The following is a 27,508-nucleotide window of genomic DNA, read 5'->3' as shown; positions in this document are numbered from 1 at the left end:
GATATTAGATGAATCTAGAATGAGAAGTCCCAGAGGATACATTTCAGAGCTTCCATAGAAAGCCTTTTTATACTTAGGCACTCAAATTTTGAACTTCATTCTTGTATCTCTAAATCTTTTCCCACCTGCCCTTTCTCTACTAAAATATTTACCCCAATGAATGTAGATCTTCAAGAGGGAAGGCTGCCTGGCACTATAGATCTGCCCGATTTCTGCAATATTACAGATGGGGCTACAGTGAAAAGAATGCCTAAATAAGGCAGATCGTCTGGTTGTCCGTCATTTTTAGTTCTGTATTGCTCTGTAGGCCTTTGTGGATGTTCCGTGATTTACAGATAAATAGAAGGTCAAGTCTGGAAGGCAAGGATATTACCAGAGAAGAATAGATACAAGAAGCAGGGAGAGCCAGGTTATTAGTATAGATGTTAACTACTCCTGATTCAGAATTTGCACAGCTCCAGGAGGAGGCACCGTCTCATAAATTACATCTCCACTGTGATTGCATGATTATTCTTATTAAAAATGATGTATGAAATAGAAATACAAGCCTAATTCTCAGATTATGAGTTAAATCTACAGCACTGGCAGACAGATAAATCTTTCTTCTACCTGGTAAATAAAGCAGAGACAGAACCAGCTACTCAGAGGAGTATTTAATGTTGACAGAACAAGGAATAAAAGGGACATATGTAGAGACAGACTAGCTGAGCCCGAGCTGTACACGTGCCCCTGAGAGTGTGTATTACTGTCTTGTTGAGTAGTGGAGTTTAATGCATTAGAGTTGAGTTAGGAAGAACTGCTGGTCTTAACGAAGGCAGTTTGACCTTGCAGGACCAGGGATTAGGACAATTAGAATCCAGCAGTGTGTGCAGCACTGTAATGTGGGTCCTTGGTGGATATGCAGACAATATGCTGTGAAGTAACTGTAGTACCTTAACAGACACTCATTAATGTCTTGGCATGAATTGCAGCAAACAGCCATATGTGCCTCACCTGCCTGCATTTCGAGAGGAAAGCCAAAATTCCTTTATTATCTTGGTCTGTATTGCTACCCTCTCTATTTTTTGTACTGCTATAGGAATTTTTGAGGCGAGTGAGTTGTCTAGTCAAGTGTTTTCTTTCCAGTGCTTCTAGTTGTGGCTGTTTCAAAAAAAGGTTTAAATGCTCATTGTGTTCCCATTGTAATTACACTGAAGTGTTGTGTGGGTGAGGGTGGGGAAGCTATTTTTTCTTGACCTCAGCTGGCGATTAGTTTATCCCCTTGAAGCATGACAGTTGATATCTTTGGACGTTTTTCATTAGCTAGTGTAATATTAGATACTATTCTTATTTGTACAAATGTCTAATCCAGCTTTTGTTCTCAGAGCTGGCTCTGCCGGAGGATATCCGAGCTGCAGAGAGATGAGGAACAAGGAAGATACTGTACTGATGCGGTGTGACTGATGTTAACAGGCAATGCGTAACAGTAATTGCAGGTTTTTCCTGCCCTAGTTTCCTCTTCCTGTTGGTACTGAAGTTAATGAGGATTTGAAATAATTCTTCAATATTGTGTTTGTATAATGATTATTGATATTATGAACAATGAAGGCTTTAAACATGCAACATACTGACATGCCATCAAGAAATTTTAAGTGTTGTTGCTGTGGGTGGTGGGGGTGTCACACAAAATACAGTGCAAACAATATTTGTTCAAGTGAGGCAGGAAGTCAAAACCCTCCCCAAGCCTTTATAGTTCAAGAATTTGTTCTAAATTTTGCTAAGAGAGCAACTTGTCTAAGAAAGCAGTTTCTGGAGTAAATCAAAGTCCTTGTTGCCCTTGGGGCCTCACTGAGATGCTCTTCTCAGATATCAGCTGCATGAGAGATGAAAATAAGTGTGTCTTTCTGACTGATTGCTGTTCTACCTTATCTTTCCAGCAGCCTGGAGAGAATTAGCAGAATCACGGTGCTGGAATGAATGTGGAGTTGTCAGAAATCTCAATATTTGGGAGGCTCGAGGTTTAAGTGAAAACCTCAGAACATAGCTGAACTAGAAAACTCCTAAGGAAAACACAAGTACAAGAAATTTAGACATTTAAAGAAATAAACCCTGTTTATCAACCTTGGAAATGGCCGGTTTTAGCTGTGTCTGGCCGTGGATTGGCAGTAGCAAGTGCTGGTTTTATTCTGCTTGCCATTCAGCATAGGGCACTAGGCAGGAATAAGAAACGGTGAGCCCTGTGCTCCTGGAAGTGTTGCCTTTTAAAAGAGAAGCTGGAGAGAGAATAAGAAATAAACAGTCATGTTCCCCACTTTGTTTTCAAACTGATGCTGTGTGATACCTGAATCCAGAGGCTCGGACCTGCAGAGTTATTGTTTGTTTAAACTGTTGTTACTGCAATTTTATGCAAGTGCATTTTGGAAGATCTTGAAATGTCAGAAATGCGTTGTGAAACTCAGAGTGTTATTTTAGGACTTGTGTAGTAATGATGGTAGAAAAATAATCTTTAAAAATGTTTTAATTTTGAAGGCCTTTGCTTACAGCATAAACACCTTATTAATTCAAAATACTTCACCAGCATTTGTACAGAGATACCCAGGTTTCTTTGTGGCTGCTTGACATTTTCTCTTTTTCTCTCTCTCTGAACCTTTTTATTTTGCCACTGAAAAAGTGAAACGAGGAAAAGTGATAACAGAAATCAACCAAACAAAAAAGGCAAGAAAACTAAACTGAAGCTTCTTTAATCCAGGGTTTCATTTTTTTTAGGAAGATGAATCTGGTGATAAGATTTTTGCTGGAAATTAATATTTTAAATGATTCTTAAAATGGAAGGAAAAAAAAAAAGCCTCAATCTGATAAGGATAGCTTCTTCTGTTTAAGAACTTTGATCTCTTTCCTGCCCCTGGCCTTTGTGCAGCTTTGTCTCCCCTTTGTATAAATCACAGGCTGGTCTTTTCACTCCAATTTGGGAAGAATGTCAGGTATGCCTGTGTCAAATTGCCCACATAACCTTCACTGCTTTAAGGCACACACTGACATTAAGTTGTCTCTGTTTGACAGTGTCTAAGGTATCTGGTTTAGCTTTCTCACCTCAAGGTAAACTCACCTTCTGCTCTGACTTTTTCAGGTAACTCGATTAAAATCAGTTTGTTCGCAGACCTCTCAGCTCTGCCATGCCGTTAGGCACACCTGGCAACACGAGTCCCCATAGACAGAGACCACAGATGAAATCCAGCTCCAGTGAAGTCTGAATTCTTCTTAATTTTAGCACTGTAGGATTTGAAGAAAAATGCCTTTCTTTCTCCCATGTTGATGAACTTTCTATGTGGAGATGACTGGATCTCCAGAATCCCTCACCTTTTTTCCTTCTTTTCTCTTAGAAAAAGTTACATCTTGAGTGCTGGCATCCCCACAGCCTATCCGTACTTAAAAAAATAAGTGATCACTCTGTGGGTATTAGGCATGTTTGATTCTCATCGAGATTGTTCATACAGTGTTGTGCCGGTTTCCCTTGCTGTATTCCTTAATTTCTGTTTGCAATTTGCTTCTCTTCTAATCTCAAATTAGTCTATCCCAGTACTAGTTCTGTTTCTTTGCTTATTTCCATATTTCACACAAAAACTGTTTATGATATTTTGCTTAGCAAAGGTACTCGGAAATTGGGAATATTATAGGAGTAGCTGTGCAATGCAATGACTTTTTTAAAATCTAAACCAAACCTCCCTGGCTATGAAGCAAAAGCTTTTACAAGTTGAAAAGAGGCAGGTCATCAAGACCGTACAATGAAACTGCTATTATAGAAAATTGCTTGTATTCCCCACTGAGGTGTTTGGTGTGTCCTTGGGCAAAAGCTGTGTCTTTGGATTTGTCTTCTGTTGGAACACAAATTCAAACCAATATAATAAGTTTTGGAGTGTTGTGGGGTTTTCTTCCGTATAAATTATTTAATTATTCCCCAAAATTCTTTAGCTGATTCCATTTCACACCTTGCAGCTCTTCAAGATCTCTATCCAGTGTTGTCATATGTGGAGATACATGTTAGCTTAGATTCATCCCATATGTCAGATATTGCTTGGAAATGAGATAGAAACCACAGGGCTGGAGTGTGACTTAAAATCATAGAATCACAGAATGGTTTGGGTTGGAAGGGACCTTAAAGACCATCTCGTTCCAACCCCCTGCCATGAGCAGGGACACCTCCCACCAGACCAGGCTGCTCAAAGCCCCATCCAGCCTGGCCTTGAACACCTCCAGGGATGGGGCAGCCACAGCTTCTCCAGGCAATGTCTTCCAGTGTCTTACCACCCTCACAGTGAAGAATTTCTTCCTAATATCTAATCTAAATCTCCCCTCTTTCAGTTTAAAACCATTACCCCTCGTCCTATGGCTACACTCCCTGATCAAGAGTCCCTCCCCATCTCTCCTACAGGCCCCCTTTAGGTACTGGAAGGCTGCTATAAGATCTCCCCAGAGCCTTCTCTTCCACATGATAATGGTGCTATATAAAAAGAAAGTATAGATGCTGAAAAACTTCCATGACTTAACTGATCTCCCAAGGTACTGGCACTTAACCATCCTGTGAATCCACTTTGTCCTAGGTCAGATGTATATGTGCTTAGCTTTTGGAAATAATTTTGGTTTGTAGAATGTGCAAATGGAGAAGTCACAGAAGCTACTTACGTATAATCCAAAGACAAATATGGTACTCAAAACTCAAAAAATTTTGCCTTTAAAGTGTTCTTGATCGATTATCCAGTTCTTCCGGTTTTGATAATGGCTTCTCTGATTCTTTCTCTGAAAAATGAAATCACATTATGAAATTACATTAGTGTGCATTGAGAGAGTACCAGTTATCTAATCGGACATTTTATATATTGATTGAAACGTTGAGAGACAAGAAAGTCATGATTTATAACAGTACAGTGAAAAACTGAGAAACGAATGAGGTAAGGTCACAAAACGTGAATGGTAAATGGGAGCTGAGCATACTCGGGCTCCTGCGAAGCACAAGCCTGACACGGCGGCTCTGTGGTGGTAAGGAAGGATATGAGGAGCTCTTATTCCCCAAGCCAAGTTTAGTTTGCTTAGCTGTTTTATTTTTCTATGTAGTCTTACCAACCTGTATGGAACAAAAACTACTGATAGTAAGAATATATAGTAGTACCTAATCCAGAACTTCTTATTTATAGGTCTCAAAAATACTTCAGAAAGGTAAAGCGACAGAAGTGTCCCATGGTAATTACCTAGCAGGTTGGTGGGGTAGCCAGGACAGCCACCAGCACTCATGAACCCGGTCCAGAAGCCTGTCCTTTTGGCTGAACTGCCCCTAATCGTGAGAGCGAGGAAGGGTGATGTCAGGATGGTGGTGTTGTCCACAGTTTGACATAGCTGGGCAAGTTACATTTAACTTGGGGCATGTTCAGCTTTGTCAGCCTGCCAGCCTTGGCCACGAGGGAAGAGCACAGAGTATCTTTTAGGGGAGGGGTTTTTAAAAACAAGATTTTTGTTTTAATTGCTATTTACACGTTCCACCCTTTGCCCTTTTTCAGCTGCAGGGAGATCTTGTTCTATTTTAAAAGCTAGGGCAGGAACTGGAGGCTAGAGACTGCAGCCAAATCAAACAGGAATCTCACCAACCTAATAGAGGGTTGGCTGATAATAAAGGCTATCTTCCCAAGCCTTTAAAGCTCTATTCTTCCACAGACACTCCCTTATCTGAAGCCTCTGGCTTCCCATGAGAGGGTACAAACATCTCCCAATGCAGCAGGGTATCCTTTGACATTAAGAGGGAAGTACCAACCCAAGATAAGTTGAAGAGGCTTTTATGTCTAATCTCAGTAAGCATTCAGAGGCTGTGAATGTCTTTTTATCCTGAGTTGTTGGGGTTTGTTTTGGTTTTTTGGCCAGGAACACATTTTGCTTGGAGTTTTATTACATCCCTCATGGCTTTTTTTTTTTTTAAGCTGAGCTGTCAGTGCAGTACTTGTTTGGTCAAGACTTGTGTGTTTACTTGGCATCTTCAGTATATAAAACTAGCGCTGTTTGCATGGCTTCCATGCAGCCAATTCTGCTAATATTTTAAGGCTCTGCCTAGTGTGGCTTGAGGGTAAATGTTTTCTGACTTTAACATTGTACCTTGCTTACAGGAACAAGTTTTGATGGCTTTTTTTCCTTGGCAGAGGTTTCAATTTTGTCAATTCACTGCTATTCCTTGTTAGAGGTTGTTTTTTTTTAAAGAGGTGGGAAAGTTTTAATTCTTTTTTTCATAGGTGTTGGGATCCCGTCAGTGAACAGCTCATAGAAAACCCAGCTCACTTTCATACAAATGCATTTGTATATCCATGTGATTGCTGAAGGCAAGACCCCTACACTCCCCCTGTAATAATCATCTGCTCTTCCAGGAGTGCTGGGCTCCGATGCGCTCCCTGGGACCTGTCCACTGATCCTTGTTTCGTGTCCCTTCCCAGCCCTTGCACCTTAACCACCAGCTTCCTGGCTAATGCAGAGCAAATGGGATCTCATTCAGAGCCTGGCATAAGCGATCCCTTTGTTGACCTTAAGGACTGATGCTGAAGGATGTGACGTGAGTTGTGGCAGTCCAGGGCTGTACACTTTGCTTCTGCTGCACTCCAATCTGTCTGGCTGGGAAGATACTGGAACTGACCTTTCCCTCCCAGCAGCAGTGCCAAAGGCACTCTCTTCAGCTCACCAGGAGACAATTAAGAGAGAAAACAAAGACATTTCAGCATAAGCTTTACCCCTGTGGCTTAGCAGCAGTGGTGAGCATCAGTGGAGGCTTTACTCAAAGGCTGTCTTAAACCTTCTTCTATCCCGTGAATGAAGACTGGGAGTCCCTCACGTGTTCCCAGTAACCACCACAGGCCCTGCAAGCTGGGTGATCCCCCACATTCCAGCCACCCTTCAACTACCTTCATTTCTTTCAAAAGGAAAACATCCCTTGAGGCTCATGATGCGAGCTTGTTTTTAGATAAAGCGCCTGTATTCAACTACCATAATTAACCTTCCATTTTAAAACCTCCATTTTCAGATCAGCTCCCTACAGGCTAATTTTTCTGTTTGCAGGAATGTGTGAGTGATGCACAGATGCTCTGTCTGGATACTTTACCTATTCATTAAGTTTGATTAGATAGCATTTGCACTCTGCCATCTAAGAGTGCACTGCTTTCTGATATAATTAGTGTTCCTCCAATTAGGATAAATGGCTGTTTCATTACTTTTAAGTGGGTCATTAAAGTGCCATTGCTGTCTCATGCCTCTGGAGCTGACAAGGATACCTGCACACTCCTTTTGGCAAAGTCAAATCTAATTTCAGAAGGCTAATGGAGAAGGTAATGTACCGGGGCAGATGTTGCTTCTGACTCCTGCTGAGAGCAGTTCCTGGGTAGCTGATTTTCCTGTGTGCTTGATACTCTGATTTACTGATGAAACAGAAGTACCAATTTGCTAAGGAACCTTTTGAAGAAGTTCCTGGAGGCATCAAAACCCGGGAATTACTTAAAATACGTATCAATAAGCTTCTATTACCATATGAATTCCTGTTATGGAAGTGTGTGGTTGTCACAGGGAAACCACAGAGATTGTGCCTTATCAAGAGCAATCCTTTCATCTTTGTTTTCTCATCCCCACATTCATCCACAAGGATGTCTTCTCTCCAGGGGTCATGCTATTTGCTTGTAACCTGGGTGTAGCAGCCCTTTCTGTTTCTCGAAGAGGCCTTGCAATTCCTGAATCATGAGATACTGCAATGCTATAAACACCATTTTCTGAGAATTGGAGGGCAGATTTCTGGCCCACGTCAGAAAATTGTGACTCATATTTTGGGAAGGGACAGAGACATCTTTTTTGCAAGTGAGATTTGAGAGCAGTGAGTCACAATGGTGGTCTCTTTCTTTGACTTTTCCGTTTTAGATGTGGAATTCATAGACAGCTGCAAATTTTAAAGATGCTTAGGGCCACATCTGCAGGAGAATAATCTTGATCATTTTGGATGCTGTAAGTCAGATGCTGGTCCAGGGCTGAGATCATCTGATTCTCCCCATCAAGATCTAATACTGCTTTAAAAATTTCCCAAGAAGGGATAAGATTTTGGAAAACAAAGATTATACTTCTTGCTGTGGGATTAATCTACTCAAGATGCAGTAAAAATGCCGTTTTTTTTTTTTCCAACTAAAAGATTTATGGAACTCCCTGGGTATCTTTCTATTGATGAAACTGGGTCAGATCTTAGATTGCTTAAAAAGTAAAAAGCTCATTTGTTTTTCTCTGCATTTTTTGTTTTTCTCTAGTTTTCTTTCATTTTCAAGCCCTTTTGTTTTCTTCTGCTTTGTGGTCCCTGGTTCTCTTTTCACCACAACATAATTGTGTAAGACTTCTCCTCCCCAGTTCATCCAGTTTACAACCACCTAGATGTTTCTCAGGCTCTCATCTCATTTGACTCATCAAAGCCAAAACACCCATTAATCAGTCACCATCTCACTGATTAGGTTGATTTCTAGTAAGTGTATTAGTCCTAAGAAGAAATTGTTCAAAGGTGTTTTTCCCATCCTCCTCAAAGTCAGTGGATATAGGGCAGGCGGGCTGCAACCTTTATCCTCTTCAACCACTTCTCAGTGGGTAGATCGAAACATGCAGAGCAGTCACAAAAGGCAAGTGGGAGCTAGGCAGGAGGGATTAGATCTTGAGGAATTTAATTTAATTAACCTTCCTGCTAAAGCAATCACATCTCACTTCTCAGACTCTTACCTTCCTAGGTCATGTTTTCTCTATCAAACTGTGAAGTAACACACAGAATTATATAGCTTTCTTGGTATGTTTGATTAAAAAAAAAATAAATTCTGAAGTGACGTGAAAGTATAAATAAACAGAGCATGAAAATATTTATTACTGCAAAAACAGTTATCATCTGACAAAAATCTGGGTCTCTGTGGGAGGCAAGCCTGAGTCTCACACCTTGAGCCACTTGGGACGAAGTTTTGCATTGATCTTTGAAAACTGAGGCTTGGTACATCTCTAGCCTTTGCAGAAAGTCAGAATAAATCCAACAGCTCTGTCTAAAATCTCTGCTGGTTTTGCTGTGGATGGTGTTTTGGTGGTGTAGCAGCTTTTAGTGAAGATTCTGGCTTCCGATACGTGTCCCAGGAGAGCAGAATGACATTTTGCAAAGACAAATTTCAGTGACATCAAGCACATCGTGGTAGCTCATCAGGCATTATTAATGCATGTATCCTGGAGCTCTAAAGGTGATGGTCTGGCCAAAGGTTCACAGGTTCAAGCAGGATGTGCTGCTTTGTCATTCCAAAGAAATACAGTCAACAGGATGCGGGGAGATCTCCAACCTGAGTGCAAGGGCTACCAAAGGGTCACTGAAAGAAAAGCTGCTGCTTCTACATGTGGAGTACAAGCTGTGTCCCTCCAAAGCATCTCCTGCTAAACTTCTTCCTTCAAAGGGGTAAAGCTGAGGTCAAGAGAGCAGTTAAGCTAAAAACTCTGTATTCTGAGGTCATCTGAGAAGCAGCAGAATGTACAGCACGGCAGAAGGAAGGGTGAGGCTTTGCAGAAGAGCTGCTGTTGTGCTTCTGCAAGATTTAGGTCTGTTTGGTGGATTTCATCACCCATGGCTGTGTCTCATGTATGTGAAGTACGGGCTGTGTCTCATGTATGTGAAGTATGGGCTGTGTCTCCCATGGGAGAACAGACATATGAGAAATGCCACCTTTCTCTGAAAACTGAGAAGGCAGAACAGCCCAGCCATCGTGGTTACTCACAGCTACCTACTTGGTAAAACATTTTTCTGCAGATATCCCTGATAGGTCCCCAAGTTATAGTACCAGGCCTCTTTCCTAAGTGCTTGCAAATACTGAGTACATGGAAACCTGAGGTGAGTCAGGGGATCCTTCGTAAACTGTAGACTCTGCAAGGACCCCGTGGAGAGTAACTGGGTGGCAGAAATTATTGTTTACTAATAACAGTGTCCCTGGTGCTGCTCCCTGAAGTCAGTCAGTGGTGTCTGAGCAGGTTGTCGCAGATTGCCTGTTGAATGAGAAGGATAAAGCTGGTAGAGTGGCCGCTGCGACCTCCTCGTTCCGTTGTTTAAAATTTTGATTTAAGTAGCTTCTTAAGTCTGGCAACCACCACAGTGTCAGCAGGATGGACTATCCCTGGGCACCTCTGCTAAAAAGGTGCCTCTCTGGTGCCTTTGGCAGCTGCCAGCAAGTATGCTGGAGCTGCGTAGAAAACTGCAGCATCGTATTTATTCTTCTTCCTCAGGCTTCGTATGACTGGGCAGCCCTTTTATCTTCTGACAATTTTGGACCACAACACGTATGCTGACATAGTGGAGTTGTGCAGCGGAAGTGTCAGGCTTTGTAGCTATGTGCTTTACAGGGCTGTAACACGAATAAGATAGTGTAGTTCTGTCCCCTCAGCTAATACCAAATTATGTTGTAACCCATCCTCAGGCACGCTAACATGTTCTGTATGCGCTGGCCTTTCCCCCTCGCAGGGCACAGGACAGGTGGTGGAGCAGCAGATGGTCCCCCAGCTGCAGCCTGGCCAGCCTCTCTCTTCAGGGTCGGGCTGTTGGCCGACTGGGTCGATCTTCCCCAAATTATTTACTACAACTACTCTCACCATTTTTATAGGCCTTCCTCTTTATCTCTTAGCTTGCAGGTAGCTTATTCCTCTCCCACGAGGTGTACGGTATGCGTTCTGACAGCGCACGTGTCCTGGTGTGGAAATAGTCACCGTGCCAAATCCTCTAAATATTGTAAAATTCCAAGAACCAGTCCAAGTCTCCTAAAATAGCACGTCTGAGCAAACTTCCTGGGGCTTTTTAAATAGCCTTCTGATGTGTGTGCTTGGGGTATGAATGGAACTGCGGATTTCTGAAGTGTCAAGGGGGCGAATGTGTGTATACCCAAATGAGAATATTATGAATGAGTCTCTTCAGAGAAGAACACTGATGAAAAGGACACTGTTAGCAAAAACAACCACAGAAGTATGAGCAAATACTCGAAAGGAAGAACACCCAGGGGGAGTGGGTTCCCACTTTCTAGTGAACTACATTATTTTATTTTCAGAAGCCATGCTAAATAGGAAAGATTTTCCAGTTTTAGCAAAAAACTGCAATAACAACTGTCCTCAGTGAAAGTTCTGGGTGTGAAGACGAGTGCCAGTGTACTTCCGTGGCCATAGGACAAACCTATGGATTCCTTTCTAAAGAGGGGAATAAGTGAAAAAAGTTAAGCCCTTATCTGTCTTCTGTGTTTACCTTGCTCCGTGGTGTTTAAATGTCTCTCGATTTTAATGTATTTGTAATTACAGCACCTTTAGGATAGAGGGCTTATGCTAGTCTTCCCATGAAAAAGATGAAGAAGTGAGGCATGAAGAGAGTGATTTGCACAAAAGTTATCGGCCTCTTATACCAATAACCTTTCAGGTTATTGGCCTCTTATACCATTCTTTCTCTTTCATTTAGTCCCTGCATCTACAATATGAATAGATAGTGAGTTGGCAGGGACAGTGCCCTCTGTAGTAATGCAGCTCCTCTTCCTTCACTCTGGAATCCAATTTCTGCTAGCTTCAGATCTAATTTTCTTGCAGCCATTGTTGTTGGTAGTTCTTTTGCTTCTCTGGGTTCTTCAGCTCTTTCAGATCAGACTACAGATCTTTTGCAGCCTGTCTTCTTTCATGAAGTGATTTGTTTCCATCTTCAGCCCGAACCTAGGCTAGGAGAATTGCACAAAAATGGAAAACAGGGCAGAAAACTGACCTGTCTCAAGATTTAGGAACAAAAAAAGAAGAAATTCCTTCATTATTTAAACTAACCAAGTTCTGTCATTCCCAGCTTGAGTCTGTTCTCCATCAAGTTACATTCCAAATTACTCCTGATAAAGAATTGTAAAGACAGAACTGAGTGAAATACCACTAGCTTTGTATTAACCGACAGCCTACATTTTCCTCTTGCTGGATGTGTCCCTAAAGAGTATTGGGAGATTTTTGTAAAGGTGCTGTGTTTTCTGGATTTCAGTTTATTCCACACAAGCTTGTGTTTCCCTTTGTGCCATGAGGTCTGTCAGGGGCCGCACTGGCTGCTACCGCTGAAGGCTGCGCTGGCATCTTCTTAAAAAGTCATGTCTCTGGCAGGAAAACTGCAGTCCAGACTTCAGAAACATGAGAAAGGGCTGTGATTAATCTGTGAGTTTTCTCAGAAATCTGAGTAGTGAGTATGGTTGACATACCCAGGTTAATGGTTTGTAGATCTTCCCTAACTTGTATTTAATTGCGCACGCGTTCCTGCCATGGAGCGTACTTCTCAGCTCTTGTCAGTCCTCACTTGCAGCACGGGACGGTCCTTTCCTGGGTGGGTCGAAATCCATTTGCAACAAAAGATGGTTAAGGAATGTTCAACAATGTGGAACTAGGAAAGTTACAAACAGGAGTTACAAAGCAGTTAAAGTTTGAATATAAAGAAGCTGACACTGAGAATTGCAAGGTGCTTCCAACAGCAGCAGTTGGAATGCATTCACTTTGCAGCTCGAGGGCTGTTCTCCCTAGGAAAAGGGTGAGAAATTCAAGGCCTGCTTTTCAGGAGTGTTGAATGTTTGTCAGGAGGGCTGCGGGCGCTAACACTCTTATAACAGGATAAGTGACTCACCCTGGCATTTCTCACCATCCCAAAGGGAAGGCTGGGTGCACCGGCCTAGGGTTTTCCTTTCTGATGAGCAGTTGTGGGAGTAAATCCTAGAACATCAGAACTTCGGAAAAAGGAGGTTATAATTGGGATATGTTTGTTAATTTTTCATACTTCCTACCATTAATTGTCTCACCTTTTTTTTCCTTATTCACACTAAACTCTTAGGCTTCATTGTTTTGAAGCAACGTATCCAAATGGCTCATTCCAAAGCTTTTTCCTGACCATTGATGAAATTTTGGTATCTTAGAGTTCTCAAAAGAGAGTTCATGTGTTTAAAAATACTTTGTCTTCTCCCTGTTCTCCCTGCTCCGTTGCTGGCATTCCCATAGCTGTATCTTCACCTGGACTAGGCCATATGTCCTCCAGTGTTCTTCCTCTTGTTCTTAATTTGCAAGCCCTCGTCAGAAATACCAGCCCATGTGGCTACCTGAAAAGTGTTAGCAACTCCCAGTGAAATGCCCAGAGAATTCTTGCTCCTATCGTGATCATCCCAAAATCACTGGCATTCAAGTTGGCAACTGTCAATCTCCTCCCTATAAAAGTAGTTCTGCCTTACACAGGCAAACTGGTGGTACATTAAGAGGAGATCTTACACTGTTAATTAGTTCTACAGATAAATAGAAGACTTAAGTTTCCAAGGTAATAAAAATGCATGTCATAAAACTCCTACAAAACAGAGCAAACGGACCTAATAGCTTATCTTTTGTCAAACCTGAGTTCTCTTCCCAGCGCTGCCCATGACAAAAAGTACGTTACTTCATTCTCTCTGCCTCGATTCCTCCATCTTTAAAGAGAAGATAATAAAATGCACTTATCTTTATGAAGCGCTTCTAGTTTCACTATTACAAGGTACCACATGTACCAAATATCTATGTTTTGATATTGCATCTAATCACAATGCTGAAATTACATTGCCAATTCAGTTTTTAGGAACAGCGTCAACAGACTGCATGGCTTGAAATACTTAGCTTTGAGTGGCAACGTGAAAAGGCTACACAGCCTGGTGTGTGTGATCCTGATACAAAAAAAGAAAAAGCCTTGCCACATCAAACTGTTGTTTGGTGTGAGGATTCTCTGTTTGCTCCACTCCTCTCCGTCACTGCTCTCCATGCAGGCTGGAGGCAGCCTCGTAATGCTGTCCTTTTTCGGTGGCAGCTTGCACACAGATGATCAACCCAGTGCAATGACTGCTCATAAACCCAGTTTTGCAAGAGGCTGGTGAACTGGTAAAGAGAAAGATACTCTAAACAGCAGTGTAACATTTGGGACACGCTAAAGAAAGAGTGAAGCCTTCTTTGATACTTACTGATATTTACATACCATGTAATTATTATTATCATTGAAAATCCCGACTTCCTTTCTTTGAACATAATGTCTAAACAGGAAAAAGCTAACCTTCCTGTTTGGAGAATTGTTAGTTTCAGAAGAAATATATTTTTCTCTCTTACTTGCAGTTTTCAAAGATTTTATTTTTAATACAAATGGAAAAGACAAACAATAGGCTATCTAAAAGGAAGGAAAACCGCATGTCTGAAACAAACAGAGTTTGCTATGAATAGATAGTCTTTGCGCTATGAAATAACTCATGTCATACCTATATACTGACTTTCACATATTGGGAAAGGAAATGTAGACTTATTTTTGGCACCCACTACACCTTATGTACACAATACAGAAAGCAAAGGTAAGGTTAGAAAGGGAAGAGAAGCCTCCCGTCAATCTGTACAAAGACCAAGAAAGAGTCATGCAGGAGTTGGACTGGCCCAACAGTAATGCCTAGATGTGATGCAAGGTTGATTAACAAGGCCGAATTCCAAATTTCTGGTACCTGCTTAGCATCCAATGTTCTCTGTGATTCAAGTCAGTGCTCACAGTGGCCTTCTAGGTAAACCTTGGCTTCTAAACTTTGCTTTTGCAGCTTTTGTTTAGTTGAAGGAAATACGGGTGGAGCAGCACCTGCAGTTCTGTTCCAGGTGTATGGAATCTTTGATGGCTGCCAGGAGTAGCACAGTCACGCTTGAAGACCAAGATGCTCAGCTCGCCTTTGTGAGGGACAATACAGAAAACAGGTAACTAAAAATTATGTATTAAAATTTGCTTGTACCCAAGAGCAGAACGAGCTGTTTGACATCCCAAAGGTGTTTGATACTTTCTCAGAGACTGATAAGCAGCCTGATGGAATAACCACCAGAAGAGGCCTTGTAAGGACTACTGATGTAAATTTGTCTGTATGGGAAGTCTTCATATTGTCACTTCTCCTTCAGGTTATTTCATTACAATGAAGGCTGTAGTTTTGCTGATCCTATTTAGCAGCAACAACTAGAAAATCTTGCAAGAATGAAAGAAACATTTGTGATGTAAGACCACTGCCCAGAGCGGGCTAGGAAAGCCAGCCTGTCTTTTCTTCACCATCTTCCTAAAGCTCTTCCTTATTCAAGGCATGACTGATTTAGATGTACTTCACAGTTAAGCAGAAGTCCTGAAATACTTGGATTATTTCTTAAAGCTTCGGCTCTTTTATTTGTGGGCTGCATGAATATCCACCTTGTTGTGATCATGGAGAAAGTGTAAAAATGTGGCCTTACAGGGTCAAATACAAAATTTATAATTGCTTTATAATATTTTAGGGTTTTTACACCAGTCTTCTGATTTTGGAAGCCTTATTTTATGGAACTGCGTAGTTGCTGTTGGCAGTACTGTATAGTGCAAAGAAACCTTGCAAATATTTGCTAGTGCTAGTCCTATTTTAAGTTAAATCTGCTTACTGTACTAGGGCATTATATTTGGGCATGTTTTTAGAGTCAGACCCTAAAGATGTATCTTGTTCCTTTGTCTTTGCTTGCTTCAAGTTTCCACTTCTCATGGAACCCAAGTCCCCTTTTGATGGCAAGATGTTCAGACTGCCATGTGTACCCTTCCTAATTTTGCTGCTTTCCCACAGATTCATATGTGCTGCTTCTGTTCCGTCCGCAGAGTCTTCACCACTCACCGCTGCCACTCAGTTGCACTCGTATTGCTCTTTGTCTGTAAGTAAGTATTTTGCCAGGTATGGGCCTCGCTTTGTGATTTAACTGGACTGCTGCTATTCACAGTTCCAGCAAGACGAGAACATGTTAAAGCCATTGTAAAATAATCAGCACCACATGAAATTGAGAAGGTGGGATCCAATAATCTGAAACCCAGATGGTCTCTGGCAGTGAGAAGCAGGAGAGCTGTCGTGCTGAAAAAGACCCAGAAGTCAGCAAAGGAGCTGAGTTAATGATGTGATGCAAGAAAATGAAAGGCAGAGTGACCCTGAGCAACAAATGCAGGAGTGTCCCCCGCAAGAAACTGAACTCTCTCTGTAGTTTTACCTATGCTAGTGTTCTCCACACAGGCAGTACAGCTATTGGGGTGGGAGCAATGATGGATACTAACTGTAAATTAACAAGGTGATAGATCTACCAGCACGTTGAGCAGTCTCTCTGAGGAGGGGTTAGCGACTGGGATTAGGAAATATAATTGGACAACGCTTTGCTGAGACTAGTATGCATGTTAGATGGGAGGGGGAAAAGCAGCCTGATTTCACTGCATGTGAAATAACAGTCATGTAAAATATGAAATAATATGCGGGAATATCATTGTTGGCTTCTCTGTTACCCTCCATAGGGATATATTTGAAGAATCTGGGTTCTGGTCCTGAGTGCCTTGATTTCGAGTAGGAGCCCATGCAGTCTCTGACAGGCTGGCTAGCTGTTGCTGTTGAACAACGCTGCCTGCTTGGCCAGTTAACGTTTAGAATACATATTGCAATGGTGGGGGTGGGCTTCTACTGTTAAATATCTGAGCTGATACCATGTGGCACTGAGTCACTGTCCTCTGAATATTCCCTGTGCTGCTACTGCAAATAAATTCACTGGCTTCCGTCTTAATAGCTTGCTTTAGAGCCAGTGTCACACTTCACACCCTGTTCTGGACACTCTCCAACAAGTTAATGTCTTTCACTGAGGAAGGTGAGTAAAACTGATGAGAGTATCCTTAACTAAAGAGCCATAAAATTCTAATAGAGCAGTAATGTTCCCAGTGAGCCTGAAGGGAATCTGATCAATAATTATGAGGTTGAGGCTCAATTTATGGCCTTAATTCATCAAGCATAGTCATTCTCCATTTTTGTACAGGATGCTTTTGTGGTTCCTGCTGAGCAGAGTATAAAGTTTGCACAAGCCCTTTCTCGACAGTTCCCTGGGATTTGACATTTAAGAATAGGTGACTCTACAGAGGTGGTGAACAGGGTCCTATGATCTATTTGAAGCCATTTTTTCATTGTATAGGACAGACTGTACCAACTGCATTTGTTCTGAGAGTCTCAGGCTTGGAGTGGTTTCTTAGTGAGTAAAAAAGAAAGTTATTTTGTATCTCTTTAAAATTTGACACTGCAGTTATCCATATGCCTGCAAACCACTCCACAATCAGGAATGGTTCAGCAGCATGTTCTCCAAAAATCCTTTTACTGCCTTTTGTAGACCCCTCACAATAGAATTTGCAAGGGGCAGATGGGGGCTGGGCTACTTCTATGTTTCTAAGCTGCCTCTGTGGTAGAAAGAAGTTTTCCCAGCTGCTCCTGACACAGGTTTGATCTCTTTACGTTTCCAAAATGGTATATAAGGATGGAGGCAGACAATGAAATTTCATCCAAACACAAGTTTTATGTAGCCACCTCCCAGCAGTGACAAAAGCATGAAGTAGACAGAAGCATTTCAAACAAAATGGAAAAACATTGGTTAAAGCCATCTCAGTAATCTCTGTATCTTCTTGTCATTCCTGCATACATAGGTTAGCAGAAGTAAGTTTTAAGTATCTGAAGTGATAGGAGTGTCTTGTAAGTATACAATAAGGTCCTAACTGGAGAAAGCTCTCAATTAACACTTGACCAAAAATGTTTTGTGACATTCATTCAAATATAATTTAAGCATGTTTTTAAAATTCCCATTTTTAATGGGAAGGAAAAAGGGGGGGGAAGGAAAAAGGTTGGACGTTTTCAGAGAACTGTAAGAAATGCGGGGAGTTGAAATGCAGGCAGTGGCTTTTCTGACAGCCCAGGGGGGCTGTGGGAAGCCAGGGCTGCTGGTTCATTTTCCACACCTCCCTCTGCAGCAGCATTTTTTCCCTAATGGCAGCAGCTGCAGTGGAGGGGAGGCAGGAGGAATTTGGGAAGCCCTTGCTGTTATCTGAGCCAACAGCGACACCCAGGGCTTCATCAGCACAGTCAATCCCTTTTCTAATCCACTCCTCCCGGCCCCATGCCGCCTGGAAAATTTTCCAAGGTTTAGCCCTTTTCTGTTCCTGAATGACTACACTGATTGAGAAGGAAGCAATATTTTACTGTAGTAATTTTATCAATAGAAATCCTGTACACTGAGAGTAAATTAGATCAGCCACAGGCATGTCTGTATTCAAACAACTACATTGATGTGAAGTGGATTGTACTTTTTCATTTCCATCAAAGTAGTTAAGGCAGTATTATTTGTTTGCAGCCAAGGTCAAGACAGCTTATAAAACCTCCCGTTCCTGCTTCCTCACTACAGCAAAAAACTCATTGAAATTACATTGGTAGGCTTTTGTTGAATAAATGTACAAACTGAAATGAACAGTACACTCCAGGAGTATGTCACCATAGAAATAATAGGTGCGGGTTCTATAACAGTGAACACTGAGTCAGACTTTTATTAAAATGACCCTGAATAACCCCCTGAAGACACACACCTGAACAAACAGTGGTAAAATGATTAGAGAGGTAAGAGAGTACCAGGCACTAATGATTCTAAAAAAATGTTGTAATAGAAGCAGAAAAACCCCTTAGAATTGATCAGGACACAGGATGTACAGAGAACCACCCAAATTTCCGACAAGTTGTCTGTACTTTCCACTTCCAGAATGTCTGGCAGTCGCTGGGCTATTGGCCGTGTCACTGGTGTACAGCCCGCACGGCTGCTGAGGTAGTTTCTTGTTTGCTTTTCAAGCCCAGGCTCGCTTCAGATCTAAAGGGGTACCTGTTCCTCTCCGCAGGGCAGGAGGCAGCTCGACTGAAAAATCACCAGGCAGCAAATGAAGTAGACCAATGGCCGTAGTTTTATCACCAAGCCAAGAAGTTGTGGAGGGGAAGGGGACGAATAAAGTTCAAAGTTTGTACGTTCCAGTTGAGAAGCTGAGGCTAATCGAGTAGAAAACAAAGAAACGAAATCTGTGTTACACCAATTTAAAGCATAAAGGTGCAAAGCACTGATGCGACTTTGAAACAGAGCATGAAAAGTTACAGAGTTCAGAAAGCACAGGAGTAAGTAATCCATGAAGTCATGGTCAGGCTAGGCCATACGTGAGAGCATACTTGATCACTCCCATACAGTACCATGGGCTCTTTAAAAAAAACAAAACAACCATGGACATCCTTCTCGAACTGAAACAGACCTGTAAGTAAGCAGTACTCCAAAAATCAGGACTAAAGTGTCTGAAGCTGAGCATCCAAAATGTGAAGCATCTGTGATTCATTTAATTCATCTGAAAGCGTGTGTCATAGTCCATAAAATAATTGCACTTTCATATATTTGCTGGTTGCTTTCAAGCTGTTTCCATGTTTATTAGGGTATATAGTGAAATAGTCATCTTTCTCCCTGCTTTTTCAAGGGAAGATGAAGCAAATTTCTCTTTATTCCTGCCCTGGCATGGCTGGAAAAGAGACATTTAGAAAGCCAGCAACCCACACGCTATCAATGCGAGAGTGTTGCTACAGTCTGCAGCTCTATACCACTGGCTTTCTTGTGCACTTTTTTTTCCTTCAGAATTTGGCAAGAAAGGTTATTTAAAAACCAGTCTACATCTTGATAATCTTCAGGCCACCGCAAATATCGACTTCTTTGTAAGAAGTTTCGAATCGGTTTGTGTTTCATCAGTTGATACTGAGAAAGCGACCCGACCACTACCATAATGAGGACATCTTTCAGATCAGAGAAGTACCTGCTCTGGGCAAAATTAAAGGCTTCCACACACCACCCATCTTTGAGAAACTGCCTGGTCACTATGCAAATTGTTTTCCTGCTGTTCCAAATGGCATCACGAATATTGTTGATATGTTCTTCCCCAGGCAAGAAATCTCTTTCCTCAAAGCACAAGGTAAATCTGTTTTTATCAAAATACTGTGAATCCAGGTGCTTTAGCAAAGAATTCTGGACCCATTCAAAGTCATTTTTACTGTAACACAAATATGCATCATATTTGTATTCACTTTTATCTGCTACTTGTGGACGGTTGTCTATAATTTTTTTTGTGATAGTTTTATACCAGACAAAACAAATCCCCCGACATCGAGTGAAAACGATGACTGTCATCAGAAACATTAGAAGAGTGACGGAGGTGAAGATGAATACCGAGAACCTGAGTGTCTGTTGGAGTTCATCTTCATCGCAACCATCGTATGTCAGAGACGACAGCGGTACCCCTGCAAATGCAGGTGGGTATACACAGTACCTGTCAGCTTCTGAGCCAGCTAGGGTTACATTGGTTTCATTTAGCCACACTAGCAGGCTCTTTAAAGTACAATCACAGACATACTTATTATGTGTTATATCCAGAATACTCAAAGTCATAAAGACTTCAGGCTCAGGGGAAAAAAGCTGGTTTCCAGACAAGTTTAGGTTTGTTAGGCTTTGTGGAAAAACCCCAGGAGAAAGATGAGACAATAGGTTGGAAGCTAGATTAAGTCTTTTTAGAGATGTTAGACCTCTAAAAATCTCCTGTGGAAGAGAACTAAGGTAGTTGTTATTCAGATGTAGAACCTGAAGCTTGGACAGTGCCCTGAACACATCCAAACATAAATCTCTCTCCCACACAAGCTGTAACATATTTTCACCTAGATCCATATAGATTAACTGATTGTTTTCTATAGCATTATCACTTTTCTCACAGTAAGAGAAGTGATTCTGTTTTAAGAAGATATACTGCACATCTGGAATTTGGAAAAGAATATACAGGTCACCCAGGTTTGCCAACCAATTTCTTTCTAATTCAAGGTATGTCGCTGCGATTTCTCTGCCGACTACAGACATTAGCTTATTGTCACCTAAAAAGGCAGAGGTCAGACGTGGAAAGGAAGGGAGTTTTTTGATGGCATTGTCTCGCAGATCAATTGTTTTCAGACTTACTAAGTTACTGAATGATTTTTCGCCAATCATCCCAATATGATTTTGCTGTAAATCAATATATATTACACTACGTAGACCCTCAAAAGTATAATCGTACAACTCGCCTAAAAGATTACTTGAGAGATTGAGAATTTTTAGGTTTCCCAAGCCAAAAAATGCTTGCCTGTGGATTTGATTGATCTTGTTTTTGAAAAGGTTCAACAATGCCAGATTATCAAGGCTTTGAAAGACTAAAGAATTGAGAGAAAAAATGTAACCATTTGAAATATCAAGCAAATGAAGATCACTTCTTGTTAGTCCAGCAAACGTATTATTATCTGGATTTTTTAAGTTATTAAAGCCAAATCCTGAGCCCATTGTGTGAGAGCTAAATATTAAAGAACCGATCTGAGTCCCTTTAATGGCTGTACAGAAATATTGGACTTTCTCTGTGCTCCAGCCATTGTCACCAAGGTCTAGTGAGTTAAACGTAATATTTCTGAATGGATTTGGGCATTTGGCCCAGGCCATTTCATCTGTCTTGTACAAATAATTAGAACGGAGGCTAAAAAATAAAAAGTGTTTTCCTCGGAAGCTGGTAAGATTGCTTTCGCACAGGTTGGATATCTGGTTGAATTTCAGATTCACAGATTTCAGGACTGTTAGATTATAAAATAAGGGGTGAGGCTGAAGTTTTGTGATTTGGTTCCCTGAAAGATCCAATTCTTCTAATGAGCTCAAATCTTGGAAGTAACGTTCCTCCAGGATGGGATTTCCAAGGTAGTTACGAAACAGACGGAGTACAGTCAGACTTGTCAAGCCCACAAAAGCATCAAGATCCAGTTGAAGAATCCTATTGAATCCCAAGTCTAAGACACGGAGGTTTGGCAGGTTCCTGAAAGCTCCTTCTCCTATGGTAACAGGATAGACATATTGCCTTCCGATTTCCAACAGCAGTAAGTGCTCCAGCAGTGGAAACGAAGTTGCAGTCACTCGTCTGATATAGTTGCAAGTTAGCAAAAGCTTCACTGTATCCTTTGGCACAAGTGGGATATCTGTGAGGTTGCAGTAATAATATATGGAGACTTGGGCTTCTGAATAACAGCTTCTGCATGAACATATGTCACTAGCTAGTGATATTCCAAAGATAAGTACTAGCTGTTGACGAATCATCATGAATCTATGTGAAAAAAGTGAGAATAGTAAGCATTAATTCTGTAGTTGGCTATCTATGCGGTAAGTTGTAAGGCACATTTTTAACAGCTGAAGAATAAAAGACTAATGTCACACTAAAAATGACTAGTGATTTGGGATCTATCCTTTCTCTGAAGTCCCAGAAGATGGGTCCCAAAGAGATGTGAGCACCTCCTACGACCTGAAAAGTAAGCCTCCTTTATCTACCTTAAGGGGAGCACCACAACCCTTCCAGATAAGTGTGAAAGTCCTGGCTTAGCTATTTAATTTGCGTCACGGAACTGATAATGCTGGTGTATTAGCTTAATTCCTTCATCAGTTATCCAAACAGGTTTAAACAGTTTAGATTACCAAAGTGCAGTCATCCAGTCATCCCAACAGAGCAGGCCAACGCTGCCCTCTCCCTGAGCGCTCTCCTTGTGAAGGCAATCATGCTGTTTGGCATTCAGATTATTGTCACACAGAAGTGCCTAACAGCCATGAATTTTAAAAAGGGGGACCTCTTTTGGGGCTCCTTGAGCCTCAGATTAACCCTGCAATGTGAAATTGCTCTTGAAAGGGTTGTAAAATAGTTTTGAAAGCATAGGCAGGAACAAACAGTGAAGGAAAAGAAAAAACGGGGTAGTCTGAAACTGTGCTGCAAGATTTAACATTTTATGGAAAACTACATTTCCTGAACTGTAAATTCTGTTATACAAAAAGGTGCATAACATAATTTATGCATCTCACTGATGAATCCATTTATTAATTTATTCCCACTCTGGATTTTCCTTGCATTATGCCACCTGCCTGTTTGTCTCTTTTTATCTGCAACAAAAACCTTCAAAGGAAGGAAGGTCTTTTTTATTGAGTATGGTAAAGAAGAAAGCAAGTTATTAGCTCTGAAGTGGCTGTTTGTGTACTGTAGTTTAAAAAAACCTTCTAACTAAGATCGCAACCATCTGCCTCTGCATTTATTGGAATGAAATGACAACCCCATGGAAGAGTATTTGTGACCTCCAGCACAATTTGCTTAAAATTCACTAAGTGTAAATCCTTATGGAACCAAATCCCTGATGGCCTTCTAATGGAAAAAAGTTGGGTTTGAGCCAGTAATTAAAGAGAGGTAAACCCTGCTAATTATTATTATGATTTGAGCACACTGCTTGTTTAAAGCACAAGTACAAAATTCTATGCAGAATACTGCACTTGAACTAAAATCATCTTATGCGTGTTGCCGTCATACAAAGTGATTTCTGGGAAATGAAAAAGCGTGTCAGTCGAAACCACCACGATATTCCCCTTGCAAAGGGCTAGCCATTTTAGCAACTATCTGCTATATAGGAAGTACAAAAATATTATAGTACCATCAAGTCTCTTAAATGACACAATCTCACTGTGCCTAATGTTTTTGGTGATGTTCTCAAAGTCCTTTGATTATACTAAAACCTTAACTTGTAACTACTGTGACTACTAGGGTGAGTGCAAATTTCCACCCTAGAGGCTCAAACACCAAGTGGGAAATGTACATACCTTGCAACTTAAAATGATAATCTTGTCATTTTTTAAGACAATTTCATGGTTTTGGGACAAGATCTGATTCTTGAAAGTAAAAGAGATTATGAATATAGGATAGAGTCCTGAATTCCGAAGTCCTGGCATTCAAATTTCACTCACAGTTTGTTTCACTAAGGAATTTAGGGTCTGCTGCAAAGAAAAGCAAATTGCAGTGTGTATCAAAATTCTGTTAAGAGATTTTAACTGCATCTATGGTGAATAATTCCTAGTACTAGAAAATATTTGTGTTTTCTACCCTCTTTTTATGACCTAGCATGCGCTGTTAGAAGGGGACATTATAAAGAATAAACTGTATAATGTTTGTCTTTGTGACTAAAATGTAGTAGGTTATTAAAAATGACACAGCTAAACATACAGCAGGTCACTCAAGATCCTGTTGACTTTTTACGTTTCGCTTTGCTGGAACCATGAAAACACAACCCCAAGTTTCCCTTTTATTATTTGTTATTATTACAATGGCTCTTGTTGACATCATAATATAAGATGTTTAGCACAAAGAGTTTTAAATTACATTTATCTTTCAGACGTTTACATTTCCACTCCTGTTATTTGCCCAAATGTTATGGCTGGTTTTTAAAGTTTGGGCAAAATCACAGCATCACCAAAAGCAGTGACAAATAGAAAGTACTTTGGAAATCGAATTTAATACATGTGTATCAACTTACCACAAGAGAAAGCTCAAAGTGTTTAGAGTGTAAAAATTAGAAAAAGTTGTTGTTTTTAAATTTAGAAATGTAGTTTTATTTTTATTATTAGAAAATAAGAAAATGGTGAAATATTTCTAGCCACCTTTGCTTTTACATTTATCTGCTTTTCCACGTTCTTGTAAGTTGAAGAAGTCTCTAACAATCTCTTAACATTTGTAAACTCCCTCAATTTTTTCTGCATGAGTCACTACCTTTTCCCTCAAATCTCAGCCCTCCATGAGCAGGAGGAGGATGCTGGCAGTAAGGAATGCCTCTGACTGCTCTCGTGAGGACAGCAAAGATTTTTAATTTAACAGAATCCCTCCATGTAGCACTTTATACAACCCTTCACCATTGTACATTAGCACCTAAATCCTTTTGGGAAGAATATTCTTCCCACAAAATGATGACCATCCCATTCGGTTACGTGCCTGTGCATGGACATGGAGATGAAGTGCCATTCCTCTTTCCACACCCCCATCAAAAATGCACTGGAGTCCACATAAATAAAGAACGGGTTACATACCTTATTTTTGTCCCTGCTGATGGCCGAGAGTATTTGCTTCCTTTTAAAAAGAGAACTGGTTTTGTGCAGCATTCAGTAGCGTGCTTACTCTCTTCCGCAGCCTCCCCTCCTTCTGCCACATAGCCCTAGGTCAAATATGAACCAGCACACACCAGTGGAAGTGAAGAGACACATACCGTATGTGCTTATGAAAATGACCAGCAGGCCTAAATGCGTCTTAGTTGTCAGCCATAGGCTTTGGGGAGCCAAGCAGCAGAGGTGCTGGCTACCTGAGTGGACTCTAGAGAACACCAGTCTGATATAATCATCAATAAGATTTAAAGAGTTTAAAAATCTTTTCAATAACCTATTGCACTCACCATGATATCCTCCTAGATGACAACTCAGTCAGCCAGAGGAACTGTGTGCCCGTCACAAGCACCAATTGCTTGAAATAACTCCACAAAGATGAAGTCCTGTGACGAAGAGTACGTGTCATTTAGGTGTCTGGGATGTGGTCAGTGGATAAAGAAGTAAAGACAGAGGTAAAGCTGGTAAATTTTTCATTATCTGCACCAAAAGAAAAGATCTAAATTTTTTGCTTATGCTAACTTTCACAAAAACATCCAGGCCATTTTCTGTAGGTCACTGAATCACAGATGAGTAGGGTGTATATATAATAAAGGTAGCAGTATCTTTTGATGAGTGTGTGAGAATCTCATCTCTAATTACCACAAGCCTGCTTTAGGATTAAGGGATAAACATTAATCCTACTGCCAGATTGGAAGGTTTTTTTCCCTTTAGCTCTGTAGCTAAGGGTCTTGCTGTTTGGACAGCAAGATGTGAGAGCTCACTTGGAGCCTGCACGAGTGCTGCTGTTACCGTGATGTCTTTCTGTGAAACACCACTAGTTGTCACAGGTAGCACAAACACTCTGCAGAGAAAGGGAAGAAAGAGGATTAAACAACTTCAGGGTGTATTTCTTGCCTGTAAAATCAATCCCCTCTATACCCAAAAACATTAGGTACCGAAGAGACAAAGACCATCTTAATTGTCCCTTATTGTTATTTTTTTCTATAGTGAGATGGATTTGTGTATAAAATTACACTGATTTAACTTAAAATTTAATATGTACACTGCTTTCATCATCAGTGTACAATTTTTCTTGTGAATGTTTTGAAAAGATATTTAAGCCAACTTCTATATGTATATGTCCAGAGTCCAGCTAACTGAACAGAGGCTGTTTTATATTCATCTAACCTAAACTACACTGAGTTTGCAGCAGTGTTTATGAATAAGTTTCTCGACAGACTGGTGCCATGCTTCTGCTTTCTGTCAAATTCTAAGATTTCAAATAGTTATCCGGTTTCAAATCTAATCAGCAATAGATGTTTCTGTGTAGAAAATCATATAATTTCAAATGTTTTGCTTCTGATTGTTAGCTACTAATTTAAGTACATTCTTGCCAACTTCTGTCCCTCTCTTATGTTCACCAGAGTATCTGTTTTGCCTGGTAGGGATGGACATGTTTACAGTTGTGATATAATGAATTGGGGGTCCTGCCCATACACAGCTTCTAAATTCTGCTTGAAGTAGTTGTGCTCTTAGTATGAAACTATTCTGGCGTACTGTGCCTCTACATGGCATCCAGTGTTACTGACAAAGGTTGCAGGATGCCTTTCCCAGAGCAGAAACAATAGTCAGTTGTTAAATCCTTTTGGGACAAGGGATTAACCAATTCCTAGAAGAGTTAGTTAACCTCAGAGCTTTCTGCCAGAAGCTGGCGAAGTGCAGCACTCACAAAGAGTATCAATAAAGAAATCAGCTGCGGGTACAAAGCACGTGGGCATGAAAGAGACACTGGGAAAAGGGAAACAACGAACAGGAAGAGGTTGGAACCTTTGGGTAAATGAGGACATTTTTGCTTAGTTTTAGGTTAAGCCTGACTCAGTATAGATAATGTCAGCTAGGAGGACTCTAAGATTTCAAAGCACTCTTGATTCACCCCACAAGTTCTGGAACAAGAATCCCGACAAAGTCAAAGAAATCCTTTCTTTCTTGTCTCCTCCTTCCTCTTTCAAACCCAGTTTGCTTTTGAGAACAAATGTTAGGAAAATGTTCATGACCTGATAGTATTAAAGTTTAAATGCCTGATCTTTGTACATCTGTAACTGACCTTTGCCCATGGTGCATATCAGGTGCTTGTAACGGCTCCAAGAAAGGGGTTATGGCAGATACAACAGTCTATTACCACTTCGCCACGCTGACGGGACAAAGCTGAGCTGTAAAATACAATGAAACACACATACAGCTTGTTGGCAGTTAGGGTTGAAATGGTCTCTCACCCGTTTAGCAGCGTGGGATGGCTGAGCCAACCCAGAAGTGCTGCAGGAGCCTATGCGAGACTCTGCTCCTGACCCAAGACTTGAGATGTCAGTGAATGATCCCACTTTCCATTGCCATCTTCTTTTCTTCATTCCCTTTTCACTGTACTTTGGCTTAGGCACGGACCAAGTGCACCAGCATATAAAGGGGGTTTAAATCCTACATTAGCAAGACCTACTGCATCTGTCCTCTTTCCACATTGCTATTTAGTCTGGAAGGTAAGGTAAGACTTAAGCTATCTGCCTGGGGAATCCTGGATGTTAGCTACCCAGTCCGAAAAGTAACTTCACATCAAAGTCCCACAACGAAGACTAGAAAACACGCACAAACCTAT

The 27,508-nt window shown here is 41.0% G+C and overlaps 1 protein-coding gene across 1 annotated transcript; it reads right to left on the bottom strand.

Annotated features, from left to right (window-relative positions):
* Positions 1 to 17,516: 17,516 nt before the first annotated feature.
* On the bottom strand, positions 17,517 to 27,032 carry TLR5 (toll like receptor 5). The gene is made up of 4 exons (XM_063330959.1): positions 26,966 to 27,032; positions 25,170 to 25,265; positions 24,811 to 24,935; positions 17,517 to 22,027 (listed from the first exon to the last, which is right to left on the bottom strand). Exons 2-4 carry the CDS (start codon positions 25,170 to 25,172, stop codon positions 19,438 to 19,440), a joined length of 2,718 nt encoding a protein of 905 aa, XP_063187029.1. The 5' UTR covers positions 25,173 to 25,265; positions 26,966 to 27,032; the 3' UTR covers positions 17,517 to 19,437.
* Between the last annotated feature and the right edge of the window lie 476 nt (positions 27,033 to 27,508).

The sequence above is a fragment of the Chroicocephalus ridibundus genome, chromosome 3 (genome assembly GCF_963924245.1).
Source record: "Chroicocephalus ridibundus chromosome 3, bChrRid1.1, whole genome shotgun sequence".
NCBI classification, from domain to species: Eukaryota; Metazoa; Chordata; class Aves; order Charadriiformes; family Laridae; genus Chroicocephalus; species Chroicocephalus ridibundus.
This window is presented reverse-complemented; position numbering and strand designations above follow the sequence as displayed.

Coding starts and splice junctions, on each gene's coding strand:
- TLR5 (XM_063330959.1), bottom strand. Junction 22,028..24,810: donor TCAGCAGGGACAAAAATAAG/GTATGTAACCCG, acceptor TTTTTCACATAG/ATTCATGATGATTCGTCAAC.